Here is a 19,333-nt window from a genome sequence, read left to right as displayed (position 1 = left end):
GAAAAAAGCCACCGGTTATGGTCCAAACAAACACAAAGTGACTAATCTCCCGTGTGTTTTATCCCAAAATGTTAGATAAGCACGTGCACCATTAATTATTATGTTGGTCAGTACAAAAGGCCTTCTGAAAACCGCCGACTACGTCTTTGTTTTATTGCTCAATCAAGCACCGATAATCCAATATCCTGTGTATTACAAAAACACAAACTTTAGATAAGCACTTGTCTTCTGTCAAAACAGTCAGTAAACATATCAAAGTAATTCTCGTATATGATCTCGGAAACGAGACTTTCTTTAAACATTTACCACTACGATATTTATTTTCATAAGATTTGCTAAAAACAAATGAGAACCAAACAAACATACACAGACAAAACAAAATATAAATAATTATGACAAATTAAATGGGAAAAAAACGTTTTTACTTTCTCCCAATTTCCATAAAATGGCTTATACATGGTGCATAAAATCAAAATATATATGACGCTGGTAATTGGTCATTGTAAAAGAATATAAACTTTACACGGCACTTTGTGTGCTTGCTCAGATACAGTACAATAATTGATGCAATATTGAACGAACTAAAATATGAAAATGATACAGCGTTTTTGACTTTTATTTTATTTAGGAAAATGTCAAAATTATTTGCGAGATACCCGGATACTCAAATGGAAATTGACTACGAAGCTTTTACAAGGTTGTCTGCGCTACACAGTGTTTGTGTATAAATAAATACACCCACGCCTATTTTTGCGTGATTTTTGTCAAGACAAACACTGGACACAAAAATATCATGGGCATATACATGTATTTATTTGTGGCTACAATTTGTAACAGGACATGAACTGTACACGATGCTCGCACACCACATTAAGTTATTTACGCATGTTGGAATCACTGTTACCCTTGTCCCGATTGGACACCTATTTCATCAAATCTTTAAATATTAACATATGCCAAAATTCATTTGATACTTTAGGAAAATGGTTGATGTCTGTGTTAATGAGTTTTCTTGAGCACTTTTGACAAAATTGTTGTCAATATTGATCAGAATTTGCATTTGAAAATGGACATTGGGAATACACGGGATTATCGGGCAATGGATAGAGACGGAAAAATTCGCATGTATGCGGTAATCAACGCATGTATCGGGGAATCGATAGACTCGTGATTAAACGCATCTATCAGGGAAAGGGTTAAGAAACAGTTTATAAAGATAATTTGGACAGATGATGCAAAATCTAATTGTCAATGTATTATGTAGTGAATTGTTTTGCAACGTAGTAATGCTCCATGTAATAAGCATTATGATGCGAAATTTGGAGTCAATTTCTATCTGAGGTACATGTACATTGTTAATTATAGTTAATAAGATTGTCCGCTGAGTGACTCGGCATCATCAACAAATTCCTCGGCATTATGCCGAGGCAAGATGCGGAGTGCCTGGGCGGACAGACGCGGCTACTCGGCGACCAGATGGTCGATTCCGAGTCGACTCCGCGAACACAAGATGGCGTCTGACTCCGCGGATCGAGGAATATGTTTGTTTTGCGTGAGCTGTACTGTATGGACTTATGAATCTTCATGAAACTTTGTCAGTATATTTGTTTAAATGATATCTTGGATGTGTATGAAAACGGTTCTGGTCTGTTGAAAAACGTGGCTGCCAGGGTGTTCACTAGTCATGAAAGTTGGTAAGAACATTTCGTTCTAATGACATCTTGTTCTGCACAGAACAGGTCAGTTCCTTTGAATCTCAGGTGAGCGACTTTGGGCCTTTCAGGCCCTCTTGTTTCTTAAAAACAACAAAAATATGTTATGGTCGTCAAGTATATTTTTGCGAAACAAAAATGAATATTTTAAAAACATCGAAAAGAAATACATTAAAATTAATCGTAATTACTCGTTAATTAACGCCGAGTTATTGAGACGCTCGGTTAAGTTTGTAAATTGTAAAAAGAAAAAGGAAAAGACACTGGTAAATTTCCGTTATCGACGTAATTTAAGTTTGCGATATGCCGAAACTTTATTTTGATTGGTCGATTTTCAATGAAACAAATCTTTCACAGAGGGCGCCATATTTGCCGTACGAAGTTTCTGCTTGATTTCATCTGTTTACAAATAATAATGGTAATGTACTCTTTCCTATTTTGCCAATTATTAAAGGGAAAATCGCGCCTATTCGGTGGTACGACTGAGGGCCATTCTTTCTTCGATAAATGATGTGGAATACGTTATTAGTGATTTCATTACAGCAAATTTTCAAGGAAATGCGGTAAGCGTATCTTCATTCAAAATTACGATCTTTTCTTTCTTACCTTTGGTATCTCATATACACTAAGTGAAAGTACCATCTACGTTCATTTAAAGAAGCAAGGACAATATGAATTATAAATTGATTGCCTTGTACTGTACATGTACATATATAAAATGTTAAAAATCATGCAAAAAATTGCTGGTGATTGAAGACCTTGCTCTAAACCATGTTTCCCACAGCCTGTCCTGCTTCAGATCTAATTTAAATGTTTGTTTTTCCCCATTTATATTATTTTCCATAAATTGCAGGTGATAGTTGGGCCCTGATCATAAACCTTTATGACATATTGAAGGGTGAACTTTCAAGTAAGTACATGTCTTTTTTCTTAATAATAATGAAGTTGCTTGAAAATATATCAAAGAAACAAATGCCATAACAATAATGATTGAACAAGATACAACTTGCGTAAATTTAGTTAACATTTTTTATCTGAATCACATGTCTTTGTTTAGATGTGAAGAACACGTGATCAAGTTTATGTTATTTAACAAAGAAAAGTTTAAACCTGTTGATTTATAGGAATGCTCTACTCAGATGACGCCAATAACCCACCAAACAACTACTCTGCACCAGCTGCTTCTCAGGTGAAACAGAAAAGGCGTCACTTCTGACCAGCCCACAGACACAGCCATATGAGACCAATCATCTTGGTACATTTTCAAACTGTATTTTCTGTCAAACACCAAATCTTTTAATTATTTATGAAAAGAGTTAAGTCACATGTGATCACAGGATTAAACTTGCAAAAAATAAACAAAACAACATGCAACCTTACTTACTTTAACAATGAGCATTTAACATTTTAACAGCAACATTTTCACTTTTAGGTGAAATGAAAAGATTACATTCAAATTAATAGGTTTGAAGAATGCGATGCCCTTTTGAAAGTGTTTAACTTTTGCAGATCAACCGGCATTAAGAGATCCTAAAACAGATAGACACATGCAGAATCAGTGTCCCTTCAGCGCCTGCTTTCCTGGTCTTTCTACACACTTCTTTCCAGGTCCTTCCAGCCTCCAAGATCAGGTTTAGGCACTTGCTGCCAACCAGGTCTCCCAAGTGGTCAAGGTCCTTCCAATGGCTGATCTACATGTCCCACCACCTTTTGCGGTCAAAGTTCCTCATTACTTTGAATTCCATGTTCCTCTGTCCGCTGCTGTTCAGTTACCTCAAACAGCTGTAATCCGTTCCTCTACGAGACATGGCTGCTGAGGGCATTACCTGCTGCATGGCCCTCATGTTTACACCTAAGCAACGGACCACATGCACCCCCAACAACAACTGGAACGCCGGGACCAAAGCTTCCTTGTACAGAGCGGAATGCGATCATTGGTAAATATTGTAGAGAGGACTAGTAAGAATCTCTTTGCCTCTGATTTTAAAAAGTTTTATTTTAATGTACCCAATTTAAAAAATAGCATTGTATATTCATGATGCTAATTAGCTTTGTATTAAATGATTATCTACTTTTTGTACTGGCAATAATCTGTCAATCAAAAGATTACTAACAAAGTGGTAGAAATCAAGTGGTAGAAATCATTCCATTACATGTGTTAATTTAAATCTAACCAACTAAGATTAAATGAGGTCACTGTACTTGAAAGTTTATGCTGATTTATGTCTTTCTCATCATATCATTTTTTTTTATGTTGAAAAACATGGTTTGTGGATTTAATATTTTCAGATGCTTTTGCCAACAAATTCCATTTGCCGCAGGTGGAAGTGGAGGAGAAGATGTATGGGGTGCATTGAGGCGCTTGCTGGCGATGTACAAAGATATTTAATGTATAATGCTAGGATGTTATGTAATAATACTATTTTTTTGTTTGATATTTATTTACCTTTTGATGCTTCAACTAATTTATTTTGCACTAACTATTAATTAATGTTTTTGTTTAATATGTTCAATATAACGCAAATTCGAAATGGGACAATGCACTTTTTTGTGCTTTTATGTCAACATTTTTATGCCCCCCTTCGAAGAAGAGGGGGTATATTGCTTTGCTCATGTCGGTCTGTCGGTCGATCCATCCACCAGGTGGTTTCCGGATGATAAACTCAAGAACGCTTGGGCCTAGGATCATGAAACTTCATAGGAACATTGATCATGACTCGCAGATGACCCCTATTGATTTTGAGGTCACTAGGTCAAAGGTCAAGGTCACGGTGACCCGAAATAGTAAAATGGTTTCCGGTTGATAACTCAAGAACACTTAGGCCTAGGATCATGAAACTTGATAGGTAGATTGATCATGACTCGCAGATGACCCCTATTGATTTTCAGGTCACTAGGTCAAAGGTCAAGGTCATTGTGACCCAAAATAGTAAAATGGTTTTCGGATGATAACTCAAGAACGCTTAGGCCTAGGATCATGAAACTTGATAGGTACCGTAGATTGTTAATGACTCGCAGATGACCCCTATTGATTTTCAGGTCACTAGGTCAAAGGTCAAGGTCACGGTGACCCGAAATAGTAAAATGGTTACCGGATGATAACTCTAGAACGCTTATGCCTAGGATCATAAAACTTCATAGGTACATTGATCATGACTTGCAGATGACCCCTATTGATTTTCAGGTCACAAGGTCAAAGGTCAAGGTCACAGTGACCCGAAATAGTAAAATGGTTTCCGGATGATAACTCAAGAACGCTAATGCCTAGGATCATGAAACTTGATAGGTAGATTGATCATGACTCGCAGTTGACACTTATTGATTTTCAGATCACTATATCAAAGGTCAAGGTCACTGTGACCTGAAATAGTAAAATGGTTTTCGGATGATAACTCAAGAACGCTAATGGCTACGATCATAAAACTTCATAGGTACATTGATCATGACTTGCAGATGACCCCTATTGATTTTGAGGTCACTAGGTCAAAGGTCAAGGTCATGGTGACCCGAAATTGTAAAATGGTTTCCGGATGATAACTCAAGAACGCTTATGCCTAGGATCATAAAACTTCTTAGGTACATTGATCATGACTCGCAGATGACCCCCATCCATTTTGAGGTCACTAGGTCAAAGGTCAAGTTCACGGTGACCCGAAATAGTAAAATGGTTTCCGGATGATAACTGAAGAACGCTTATTCTTAGGATCATAAAACTTGATAGGTAGATTGATCATGACTTGCAAATGACCCCTATTGATTTTCAGGTCACTAGGTCAAAGGTCAAGGTCACGGTGACCCGAAATAGTGAAATGGTTTCTGGATGATAACTCAAGAAGGTTTATGGCTAGGATCACGAAACTTCATAGGTACATTGATCATGACTGGCAGATGACCCCTATAGATTTCAGGTCACTAGGTCAAAGGTCAAGGTCACAGTGACAAAAAACATATTCACACAATGGCTGTCACTACAACGGAGAGCCCATATGGGGGCATGCATGTTTTACAAACAGCCCTTGTTTTGTTGGTATTAATCTTTTTATTAAGTCTGACATCAATTTTTAGCTCACCTGTAACAAAGTGACATGGTGAGCTTATGTGACCGTGTGATGTCCGGCGTCCGTTGTGCGTGTGTGCGTGCGTCCGTCAACAATTTGATTGTGAAGACAGTAGAGGTCACAGTTTTCATCCAATCTTTATGAAATTTGGTCAGAATGTTTATCTTGATGAAATCTGGGTTGGGATTGTATTTGGGTCATCTGGGGTCAAAAATTAGGTCACTAGGTCAAATAATAGAAAAACCTTGTGTAGACAATAGAGGTCGCAGTTTTCATCCAACCTTTATGAAATTTGGTCAGAATGTTTATCTTGATGAAACTGGGTTGGGATAGTATTTGGGTCATCTGGGGTCAAAAACTAGGTCACTAGGTCAAATAATAGAAAAACCGTCAACAATTTGTTTGTGTAGACAGTAGAGGTCACAGTTTTCATCCAATCTTTATGAAATTCGGTCAGAATGTTTATCTTTTTGAAATCTGGGCTTGGATTGTATTTGGGCACCTGGGGTCAAAAACTAGGTCACTAGTTCAAAAACTAGGTCACTAGGTTAAATAATAGAAAAACCTTGTGTAGACAATAGAGGTTGTGGTTTGCATCCAATCTTGATGAAATTTGGTCCGAATGTTTAACTTAATGAAATCTGGGTTGGGATTGTATTTGGGTCATCTGGGGTCAAAAACTAGGTCACTAGGTTAAATAATAGAAAAACCTTGTGTAGACAATAGAGGTCACAGTTTTCATCCAATCTTTATGAAATTTGGTCAGAATGTTTGTCTTGATGAAATCTGGGTTGGGATTGTATTTGTGTCATATGGGGTCAAAAACTAGGTCAAATATCAGAAAAACCTTGTGTAGACAATAGAGGTCACAGTTTTCATCCAGGTTTTATAAAATTTGATCAGAATGTTTATCTTGATGAAATCTGGGTTGGGATTGTATTTGGGTCACCTGGGGTCAAAAACTAGGTCACTAGGTCAAATAATAGAAAAACCTTGTGTAGACAATAGAGGTCACAGTTTTCATCAGATGTTAATTAAATATTGTCAGAATGTTTGTCTTGTTAAAATCTGTGTTGGGATTGAATTGGGTCATCTTGGGTCAAAAACTAGGTCACTAGTTCAAATTAAAAAAACAACTTTTGTAGACAGTAGAGGTCACAGTTTTAATCCAAACTTAATTAAATTTGGCAAGAATGTTAATCGTGATGAAATCTGGGTTGGGATTGTATTTGGGTCATCTGGGGTCAAAAACTATGTCAAATCATAGAAAAACCTTGTGTAGACAGTAGAGGTCATAGTTTTCATATGATCTTAATGAAGTATGGTCAGAATGTTTATCTTGATAATATCTGATTTGGGATCGTATATGGGTCATCTGGGGTCAAAAATTAAGTCACCGGGCAAATTCTTGTAAAACCTTGTGTAGATGAAAGAGGTCACAGTTTTCATCACATCTTAATGACCTTTTGTCAGAATGTATTAATTAATGAAATCTTTCTTGGGATTGTATATGGGTCTGATAGAATTTAAGTTGATGTAGCAAGGTTAGTCAGGTGAGCAGTTCAGGGCCATCATGGCCCTCTTGTTATTAATAACTTGTTAACTCAAGAAATATATATGTGCAATGGTGTACTTTGTGCTGCTATATGAATGATGTATAATTGCCATGTCTTTCATGCTGTAAAAATCAATATATGAATTGTTGCATTCATTCAGACAGTAAATGTTTAATTCATGTGTTCCTGTTCTGTTTGATTATATAATTTTCATTGAGTGAAAATTACGTTTTCAGTGAGTAAACATATGCTAATATTTTTTGCACAGATAAAATACTGTTTAAGCTAGTTTAAAGCGAGTTTAAAGCATGTTTTTAATGTGCAAAAATTAAAAAGGCTTTTAGCCCTCTTTTTTCTCACTTAAAAAGCAAGGTAAGCCCGCTTTTAGCTAACATAAAAAACACTTTTTAACCACTTGAAACCAACTCTTCAGACAGAAGTTGGTCTAAGCATGTTTAAAACCCCTCAAAAAACCAACTAATACAAAATAATGTTCACTTTAAACCCACTAAAGTTGGTTTAAAAACCCACTATGTTGGTTTTAAGCGAGTTAAACCAAGATAAGACATAGAAAAAAACAAATCGGTAAGCTGAAAAACCAAGTCGGTAAGTTAAAAGCGTGTCTGAAAAACTCACTATTAGCTCGGTGCCAATACCGCAGAGATTAACACAGTTTAAGAAAACTAACTTTAAACCCACTTAAGATGATTAAAAAATCCACTCAGTTGGTTAAAAAACCCACTATGTTGGTTTTAAGCGAGTTAAACCAAGATTAAACATAGAAAAAACCAAATCGGTAAGCTAAAAAACCAAGTCGGTAAGCTAAAAGCGTGTCTAAAAAACTCGTGTTTAGCTCGGTGCCAATACCGCAGGGTTTAACACAGTTTTAAACTGGGTTATAACCGGATTTTGATCACTTTTTTTACAAGGGTGAGGTTTTGCCCTAGGCGACGTACTTCAATGAAAACTGTTCAGCCATTAGTCTCTGTGTCCCGAACACAACACAAAACATTTATTTTACATAATAGTAATCCGAAAAACACAAAACCATGTGCTTTATGCGCAGTTATCCACTTATCAGCTGATTGCGCAGCACGTGCGGGCAATGTGTTAAAGACATAAGTGGCAGTTGATATAAGCGGCTCAAAACTTTGTTTACAAATATTGAAAAAGAAAGTGGAACTCATTTTTTGTTTAAGGAATTTTACAAGCATGTCTGGCTTGTAATATTGGATTTCCTGCAAGCCCGAAAGAGGAAATACTTTTTTTTTGCTGTCGGACGAGTGCGAATTTCGACGACTTGATGATGGTGATGATTATGATGATGGTGGTTATGGAGGTTGTGGTGGTGGTGGTGGTGGTGATGATGATGATGATGATGATGATGATTTATTTTTGCAGAAATTCAACAAAGTTTTAAAGCCAATAAGACAACATGAATTGATACATATGAATCTTATTTGACCATCAAACTCATTTACACCTGTGCATTGTTGCAGGACTAAAGTGTTGATTGATGCCTTCTTAATGTGTAATAATCCCTGGAAATATGGCCCCAATTAACTGGGCTCTCCCATCAAAGACCATTGTCTTGATGTCAATTGGACACCATTCATAAGATATATTACAACTTGAAAGGTTTAAGGCCTACAGTTTTCAGTCAGTCAGTAGTGTGTGTGTGATTATGAAGGAATTTTGATTTAAACAGGTTTTATTTCTTGTTTCATTTGGAAATATCATTGCAAGGTGAGTCTGAAAATTATTCCAGTTGTTTGAAGACACTATGCTTTAAAGGTGAACAATTTGGTAGTGAAAAAAACAACAATTTATCACATCTTTTAAGAAGCACAACAATCTGTTTGGTTTAAAAGAAAAGTTGTTTTGGCTGTTGTTTTTTTTCAAAAATAATGTATTTATGCTACAGATTTTGTGTGCATTTAAATTGAAAATTGTTTGACAGTTGTTTTGATATGATAATTTTTCCAATGTCTTGTGTGTGTTTACTTTTATATTTGCACACATTTGTATAAACTATAAGAAAGATCAAGTGATATTTTGTATCTTAAAAGATCAATGTTGAATCTCTAGTAAATATTATCATACTCATTTACTTCTTTACAACCGACTTTGATATATGGTATTCAACATATTGTATTAAATTATGCAAAAAGTATTTCATAAACACGCAATCTATTGAAAAATACAGTAACTGTTGTTTTCAGTATCTAAAACTGTTCTTGCAAAAACAAGTTGTAACTAGTCATCCAAAGATGCTGAGATGATTATCTCCTGATCTCAATGCTAGACAACAATTTGTCGAAAAACATACTTCCGTTTTCTTTTGCTGATGTTCATTATTAAATTACTGTCCTCAAATTACTTTTATCCTAAATATATCTTTGTCGCAATGGATAACAAATGTCTATTTTAAAAAACATAAACACACACACACACAAAACTACCTATAACGCATGTATGTATATATCTGCCGAAACAACAAACCCTTTCTTTCCACAAACAACGTTAACAACCTATGCTTAACATTAATGCTACTCAGGTGAGCGACCCAGGGCCTTCTTGGCCCTCTTGTTTTATACCCTCAATACAGAGTGAAAAGGAGTTTTCTGGAATCACCATGAATGTCCGTCTATCTCTGTATGTCTGAAGTACATTTGTCTTCATAATATCTCCTACACATTTTAGTGTACAATATTCAAATTTGCTTTGATTGTTCCTCTTCATATGGAGATTTTAATGTGCATTTTGTATTGTTTTTATCTGCAATTTGTATCATTCCATTTTAAAATTTATATCTTTTTTTGAAAATTATAATTTGTGTAACATTTGAATTGCTACTATAGATTTTGTGAGAAAAAATATGTACATCCATATGCGTCATTCTTGGTATGTGGTATTGTATGTTTGCTGTCTTCTTAGTTTCATCAAATCATTACCTCGGGGTCATAACAGGCCAAATCCATTGGGTCAAATTATTAACATGGACTCATGTATCAAAATGACCTAAGAAATCTTTTCCTCTGAAACCTGAAGGCCCAAAGTTTTTTATATTTAATATGTAACAATGAATTTGGATTCTTTACAAAATTTGTACTAATAATATCCCTGGGGTCAAAACTTGCCATGACAGAGGTTGCACTTTTTAGCTCGACTATTATATATGAAATATGTATAGTGGAGCTATCCTACTCACCCAGTCGTCAGCGTTTCCGTTTCCGTTAGCGTGCAAATGTTAAAGTTTTCGTACTACCCCAATTATTTTCTTTGTCCCTTGACATATTGCTTTCATATTTTGAATACTTGTTTACCAACATGACCTCAACCTATAAACAAGAGCAGACAACTCTATCAAGCATTTTTTTCATAATGATGGCTCCTATTCCACTTAGAATATGCAGCAAATGTTAAAGTTTGCGTACTACCCCGAATATGTTCAATGTCCCTTGACATATTGCTTTCATATTTTGCATACTTGTTTACCATCATGACCCCAACCTATAAATAAGAGCAGACAATTGTATCAAGCATTTTGAAAGAGTTATTGCCCTTTTATACTTAGAATATGCATATAATTGATAAATCTATGTTATAGTTTGCGTACTACCCCAAATATTACCTATATCCTTTGACATATTGCTTTTATATTTTGTATACTTGTTTACCAACATGACTCCAACCTATAAACAAGAGCACACCACTGTATCAAGCATTTTGACATACTTATGGCCCCTTGTACACTTAGATAATTGAACATTTTGCTTAAATTGCCATAACTTCTTTATTTGTGATCACATTTTATTATTACTTTCACAAAATAACACTTGCCTGAATACCACAATGGATTCCACCCAAACCCCATACCCCAACCCAGATTCCCTCCCCCCCAACCTCCCCCCCCCCCCAAAAAAAAATTAGTTTTATTTTTTTAAACATCATCTAATAAATTACCACACCCCACATTATACCCCCCCTCATATAATAAATAATCACACCCCACATTATACCTCCCTCTCCCCTCTCAACCCCAACCCCTCAAAAAAAAATTGTTTTCCTTTTTTATTTTTGAACATCATCTAATAAATTACCCCACCCCTCATTATACCCCCCTCTCACCCCCCCCCCCCCCCCCCCTACCCCCCCCCCTCCAAACAAAAAATAAGTTTTTTTTTTTCTTTTTTTATTACCTTGACTATTACATATGAAATAAATTTATTATGCCCCCTTTCGAAGAAGAGGGGGGTATATTGCTTTGCTCATGTCGGTCTGTCAATCGGTCTGTCGGTCCGTCCACCAGGTGGTTGTCAGACCATAACTCAAGAACGCTTGGGCCTAGGATCATGAAACTTCATAGGTACATTGAACATGACTCGCAGATGACCCCTATTGATTTTGAGGTCACTAGGTCAAAGGTCAAGGTCACGGTGACCTGAAATAGTAAAATGGTTTTTGAATAATAACTCAAGAAAGCATATGCCTAGGATCATGAAACTTCATGGGTAGATTGATCATGACTTGCAGATGACCCCTATTGATTTTGAGGTCACTAGGTCAAAGGTCAAGGTCACGGTGACCCGAAAAAGTAAAATGGTTTCCGGATGATAACTCAAGAATGCATACGCCTAGGATCATGAAACTTCATGGGTAGAGTGATCATAACTCGCAGATGACCCCTATTGATTTTGAGGTCACTAGGTGAAAGGTCAAGGTCACGGTGACCCGAAATAGTAAAATGGTTTTCGGATGATAACTCAAGAAAGCATACGCCTAGGATCATGAAACTTCATACGTAGATTGATCATGACTTGCAGATGACCCCTATTGATTTTGAGGTCACAAGGTCAAAGGTCAAGGTCACAGTGACCCGAAATAGTAAAATGATTTTCGGATGATAACTCAAGAACGCTTTTGCCTAGGATCATGACACTTCATAGGTACATTGATCGTGACTCGCAGATGACCCCTATTGATTTTCAGGTCACTAGGTCAAAGGTCAAGGTCACAGTGACAAAAATCGTATTCACACAATGGCTGTCACTACAACGGACAGCCCATATGGGGGGCATGCATGTTTTACAAACAGCCCTTGTTACCTCGACTTTTATATATGAACTCCATATATATCTATATATACATAGTGGAGCTATACTACTCACCCAAACAATACCCCACGCCCCAACCCAGATTCCTAGCCCCCCCCCCCCAATCCCCACACACACACAAACAAAATTAACTTTTTTTTATTTTGGATGTTTCATCTTATAAATAACCACGCCCCACATTCTACCCACCTCTCAACCCCCTCCCCCCCCCCCCCAATTTTTAGCTCAACTATTTTATATGACATGTGTATAGTTGAGCTATCCTACTCACGTCGGCGTTTCCGTTCCCGTTAGCGCGCAAATGTTAAAGTTTGCGTACTACCCCAAATATTTCCTATGTCCTTTGACATATTGCTTTTATGTTTTGCATACTTCTTAACTAACATGACCCCAATCTATAAACAAGAGCAGACAACTGCATCAATCATTTTAACAGAATTATTGCCCCTTTTATACTTAGAATATACATATTATTGATAAATCTATATTAAAGTTTGCGTACTACCCCAAATATTTCCTTTGTCCCTTGACATATTGCTTTCATATGTAGCATACTCCTTTACCAACATGATCCCAATCTATGAACAAGAGCAGACAACTGTATCAAGCATTTTGACAGAATTAAGGCCCCTTTTATACTTAGATTATTGAACATTTTTGCTTAAATTGCCATCTTAATTTATGATCACATTTGATTCATACTTTGACAAAACAACACTTGCCTGACATACCACAATGCATTCCACCCAAACCACCCCCCATGCCCCACCCCATGATGGCTTACATTATTCTGTCAAGCACTTGAATAGTTGAGTGCGCTGTCCTCTGACAGCTCTTGTTATGCCCCGGGTAGGGTGGCATATACATGTAGCAGTTGATCTGTCCGTCAGTCCGTCTGTCCGTCAGTCAGTCCGTCCGTCCGAAAACTTTAACATTGGCCATAACTTTTGCAATATTAAAGATAGCAACTTGATATTTGGCATGCATGTGTATATCATGAAGCTGCATATTTTGAGTGGTGAAAGTTCGCTCATCCTTTAAGGTCAAAATTAAAAAAATACAATCCAAGGGAAGTAATAAACTTTAAAAGGGAGATAATTTCTAAACCTGACAAATGATATATTGAAATTTAATTTCATAGCAGCGCAATGGGGGCATTGTGTTTCTGACAAACACATCTCTTGTTGTTTGTTAAAACTTGCTAAATATTACTGCATTCTTGTTGGGGAATATGTCTCACTGCTGTGACATGTTCTTGTTTGTAAATATATGAAAATACTAAATTAATGCACACAAAAAAGAGTGGCTTATATGTTTGAGAATTGTAGCTCCTGACTAATTGTTGCCATTAAATAACAATTATAACCCATCAAATTTAATTGATCAATCTTGAAAGTATTTTTGGGTCAATTTCAGATCCACCAAAGAAACTCGGTTTCAAAAAGAATAATTTGGTTTTTACATGTCAGTTGGACTATTTGGGAACACCAAGCGTTTCACTGTACGCGAAGGTAAGTCAATTATTCACTACAGTGGTTATCGTGTCCGAGTTATGTAAATTTATATTGATTTGGTTGAAGCTTTCTAGAGAATGTGTTTTAAGATTTAGATGGATTAAATAAGATATGTTATTTATAAGGCCGAATTAAAAAATAAACGATATCATTTATAATGATACAAAATAATAGTAGCCCTAGTATAGAGCCCTGGGGAACCATGGCCTCTAGTGTAGACCAGTAAGAAGGGAGTCTACAATCAAAATAATTTTGAAACCAAAAAACAACTTCCAGCAGATACAAATATGATGGAGTTTAAGTACAAGACCTTGGTGCCAGACTTTATCATAGGTTTAACTAAAATGTAAAACAAAGACTGTGTTTACTTCGAATCCATTCTCAAGGGCTTTGCAAAAGATATCATAGATATAAGTGAGTTGGTTGATTTTTAAGTCACCTAGTAAAATGTCAGACTGAAATGCAGTGAATATTTTGTTACTAACTAGGTGATCGTTAACATGCTTGAACATTATTTTTAGCTCTTAGCTCTCCAGATCACAATTCGCTCACGGTGAGCTTTTGTGATTACTTTTTGTCCATCGAGCGGCGTACGGCGTCAACATTTCCCTTATTAAAACTCTAGCAGGGGCCTCAATCTATCAAATCTGCAGCCGAATTTTGGCCTCGGTCCCCCACCTGAAAAGTATACTTTTTCCCCATTTGGGAGGAAAAAATCCCCCTGATTTAAAAAAAAAAAGAAATAAAGAAAGATAAAGATGTGTCTCATGATTATTATATCTCAATTCTATTTCATTTTAATCTTGCCAAGCATACTTAAGTATGAAAAAAGAAATAAATATAGTGCAAACATGTACAAATGTAATAATGAGAGAGTAAGTAAAAAAATCCCCCAGAAAGGGAAACGCCGCGAAAATTCCCCCTCATGAGGGTAGCGGCCCGCTTTCCCTAAAATGGATTGAGGGCCCTGTCTAGAGGCAACATTTATTTTCCAATCTATATAAATCTTGGTCAGAACATTTGTCCCAATGATATCTTGGATGAGTTCAAAAATGATTCCGGTCTGTTAAAAAACATGGCCGCCAGGGGTCGGGGAATTTATCCTAATATGGCTATATTAAAACCTTGTTAGCACTCTAAAAATTACATTGATAGTTCACTCTTTATGAAACCTGGTCAGAACATTTCTTCTTATGATATCATTGGGCTGCATTGAGCAGGTCAGTTCCATTGTATCTCAGGTGAGCGACTTTGGGCCTTTAAGGCCCTCTTGCTACATGTTACCATCAGACCAGCTCCTCTAAGAATGTACTAGCCCAAATCTGATGTCTACTAGACCATAAATGACATAGCAATTAAACACAATTGGATCGTGTGACTGTTTTATCAGGATTTATCAGTAAATGATCAGTGAACACCAGAAAGTTATTTTGATGCTTGGAGTAAAACAATATAATAAAACTATTTTTATCCCTCGCCATTGGTGGAGGGATATTGTTTTGGCGTTGTCCGTCCGTCCGTCTGTCCGTCCATCCGACCGGCACTTTTGTGTCCGGAGCCATATCTTGAAAGTGCTTTGGTGGATTTCATTGAAACTTGGTATGAGTATATATATGGATAAGAGGAGGATACACGCCAAATGGCACTGTACACCATCTTTTATTAACAGAGTTTTGGCCCTTTGTATTTTGAAAAAATGCTTTTTTGAGTGTCAAATATAACACTTATTGTGTCCAGAAGCATATTGGCGGCGGATATCAATTCAACAAATTTGCTTGTTTTGCTATTCTTTGTCAAATTCAAGCCATGGGAACTGACTTGATTTTCCATAGGATAAATTTGGCGTTTTCGTTTTTCTTCATATTTACGTTTCCTGTCAGTTTATCCGTCGAAATCTTCTTTATTAACTGATTTGTCGGACGAAAATCCAAACTTGAACAAGGCCATTCTTTAAATTACATTTAATTTTGTCTGCTATGAAAAAATGTTTACATTGACAATACCGATTTTTTGATAGAAGTCGTAAAAACATGCTGTAAAGTTTTACGACACTGCAGAAAATCATGAATATTCATGACAAATTGACCAATTGAAACAAGCAATTCCTGCGGGAAGCTCTCCTTTGCGTCTAAAAATAGTGATGAATCATGTGAATGCTTCGCGTTTATTTATATATGCTAGTTTTGTTCTGATGTAAACAACAGATATGAGAGTTATTTTACACATTAAGGAAAAAGGTTTTCACAGCAGTTAGTTATAGTTTTAAAAATCAGTATAGATTTTTTTATGTACAACCAGTCGGACAAGCTAGCCCGCAGTTTTACTAGCCCGACCATACCAGTGATAATTTTTCATTTTTAACCAATGAGTTTTTAAAGTGCACATGTGCTGAAACAATGAGCTTTTTCCAAAAACATTGAGCCTTTTGTTTTTCAAATTATTAATAAAAAACTTGAAAAATCAACGCATTTTTAATGATTCATAAACATTTTAATTTCTAAAAGTAACTGTTATAACTAAAAACACATAACATTAGCACTGACTTTTGAGTTTGTTATAACATCATCCGAGAGCGTCATCGAGGCAAGTACATGTACTATTTTAAACAAGTTTTTGCCTAAATGGCAAATAACTTATAGTTGGTTAAAATACGAAAGTAAAGGTGACTTGATGTACTTGCCTCGCTGACGCTCTTGGATGATGCTTCATATTTATTACTTTCAGCAACTCCAAATGCAGCCTTCACAGTTAATAGATCTTGACAGGGTTTTATTTATTGTTTTGGTGGCATTTTGACAGTTCAGAAAAATGCGAGCATTTGGATGGTTCTTTGTGGTCTTATTCAATTTTATAGTTACCGCACAAAGAGAACCATTATGAAACGCAGATACGAATGACGCAGTATGACGAAGTACACATATAGCCGGTGTTACAGTAAAAATTGCCTTTTGCGTTCCGATAAAATGCGGAACAATTCGGGCCGTGACAAGTATCTTTCAGATCTGGTCTGTCGTCTTTATTGAGAATCAATGCGCTTTTTTAGAAGCAGATATTTTTGTCACATGCGCATTTAGTAATTTTAATGCGCAAATAACGCAAAACGCACATGAAAAATTATCACTGCATACTTTTTCAATATTCAAGATAGCAACTTGATATTTGGCATGCATGTGTATCTCAAGGAGCTGAACATTTTGAGTGGTGAAAGGTGAATACTTTTTTCCCCTTTTGGGGGGAAAAATTCCCCCTAAAAATTTTTTTTTTATTATTATTTTTTTTAATAGAAAGATGTGTCTCATGATTATTATATCTCAATTCTATTTCAATTTAATCTTTTCAAACATACTAAAATATGAAAAATGCAATGAATATAGTGCAAACATGTACACATGAAATAATGAGAGAGTAAGTAAAAAAAATCCCCCAAAAAGGGAAACGCCGCGAAAATTCCCCCTCCTAAGGGCTGCGGACCCCTTCCCCCAAAGTAGTGTGAGGGCCCTGAGGTCAATTGTCAAATATATGGCGTCTGTCCGTCTGTCCGAAAACTTTAACATTGGCCATAACTTTTTCAATATTGAAGAAAGCAACTTGATATTTTGCATGCATGTGTATCTCATGAAGCTGCACATTTTGAGTAGTGAAAGGTGAAGGTTATCCTTCAAGGTCAAATGTCAAATACTGTAAACGTATAGAAATTCGTCGGGATGAAATTTCGTGGTTTAATAAAAAACAACTAATTCGTTGGCACGTAATTTCGTGGATTTAAAATAAAAAACAACTTATTCGTTGATACTTAATTTCGTGGATATCAAATTTTCGGGGAAGAATTACCGTCATAATTATTAAAATTTTATTTAAAAGACCAGAGTTATAACGAAGCATAATCTGCTTATCTGTGTTAACAGCAACCCTCGAGGTTAATGTGCACTGAAGCATGAAAGTGTTGCCGATAATTGTCAATAAGAGCGATAAAGCGGCGCACATGTGGGTCCCTACTCGCTAATTGCCACCAATGTTGTTCTAACAATATTTGTAAATCACAGCGCAAATGGTCCCCTAGTAGTAACAATTGAGTAATAAGGTCCCCAAAATACACGTGTGAAAACCGTGATGTCTCTTTTAAGTTTAATTGGCACTAATTGACATAAGTGATAAATCTACAAACTGTTAATTTGATGACGTCCCGTTAAAGAGGACAGTCGTTGATGTACAATTTATATAGCGTGCTTGATTATAAAAGTATTATTAAACAAACACTTTTCAATGAAACAACATATTGCATTTACTAGCGTATCTCAATCAAACAATGTCTCTTTCAAAATGGTTGAAAACGGAACCAGTTCAGACACGTTCTCCTACTATAGCAGGATTGCCCGACCCTGAAAAGGTTCAGTCTATGACTGCAGCTTTATTAACACAGGCCGCTAACGATGCAGTAGAAGAAATGGTCAATGGACATAAACGGAAGCGTAGTTCTTATACTAAGTAATCATAAACATTATAGTTCTAACATATATAATTTACCTTAAATTAGTGGAAAATGACAACATTTTCAATTCGGAAATATTTTAATTAGTCAAGATAAAGTGTAATGTGACCTACTGAAGTTTTCCCCATAAAACCCGCTCACTCCGCGTTTTTTTACCTGCTAGCGAGTGTTTAAGCGGAGTTCCGCCGAGTTCGCTAATACCCGCGGCGTGTATTAATTTAGCCTAGTCGGTAAATGCAGACAATTTCGGTTCTTATCAGCGACCGCAGCGCAACACCGCGTTAGCAGTGGGCTACTGGGCATGCCAAAAAATAAAAACATTGTTATTAAAAATTGTTTAAATACTGTATAAAAATAAAGAAAATTGTATAGAAAATTAATACGTATAAAAATATGTGTTTTTTAATTCACAGGTATGTCTACAATATGAATGAATATACGACATGTAAAGCGTTTTGACAAATTAATATTTATATCATAACACATATAACACAAGGATAAATGTTCCGTAAAATTTCCAAATGAGAATAATCCGAAACACACTACGATTTTTAATGTTAACACGACATTTACAAATGCTTCCAATATACAGTCATCATGTATATTTCCTGACAAAAGCGCGCGAAAATTATGCTTCAATGTACAAGGTCAAGGTATACTCCTGCAAAGCGTGCGTGTATTGATTTTTTTATACAAACTTTGTAGCGCAGAGAGCACTTAATTCTGTTGATTTCGGTTAAAAGTTTCTGTGGTAATTTTTAACAAAATTATATCGTGAATAAGTTGATATTTCTTCCAAAATAATTTCAAATCGAACACACCGAATCTTTATCATTACGGTATTTTAGTAGAGTAATTATTTTAACAGTAATTGTTCTGTAAACTGA

At 36.0% G+C, this 19,333-nt stretch overlaps 1 protein-coding gene across 1 annotated transcript in view; it reads left to right on the top strand.

The window, feature by feature from the left end:
* LOC127860275 (uncharacterized) overlaps positions 1-19,333 on the top strand; it is a 271,820-nt gene that overhangs the window by 73,852 nt on the left and 178,635 nt on the right. The window contains exon 4 of the mRNA XM_052398273.1: positions 13,860-13,954. Within this exon, the coding sequence (XP_052254233.1) occupies positions 13,860-13,954 (95 nt within the window). The remainder of the gene's footprint in view (positions 1-13,859; positions 13,955-19,333) is intronic.

The sequence above is a fragment of the Dreissena polymorpha genome, chromosome 15 (genome assembly GCF_020536995.1).
Source record: "Dreissena polymorpha isolate Duluth1 chromosome 15, UMN_Dpol_1.0, whole genome shotgun sequence".
NCBI classification, from domain to species: domain Eukaryota; kingdom Metazoa; phylum Mollusca; class Bivalvia; order Myida; family Dreissenidae; genus Dreissena; species Dreissena polymorpha.
The sequence above is the reverse complement of the archived record's forward strand: the minus strand, read 5'-3'. Positions and strand labels throughout refer to the sequence as shown.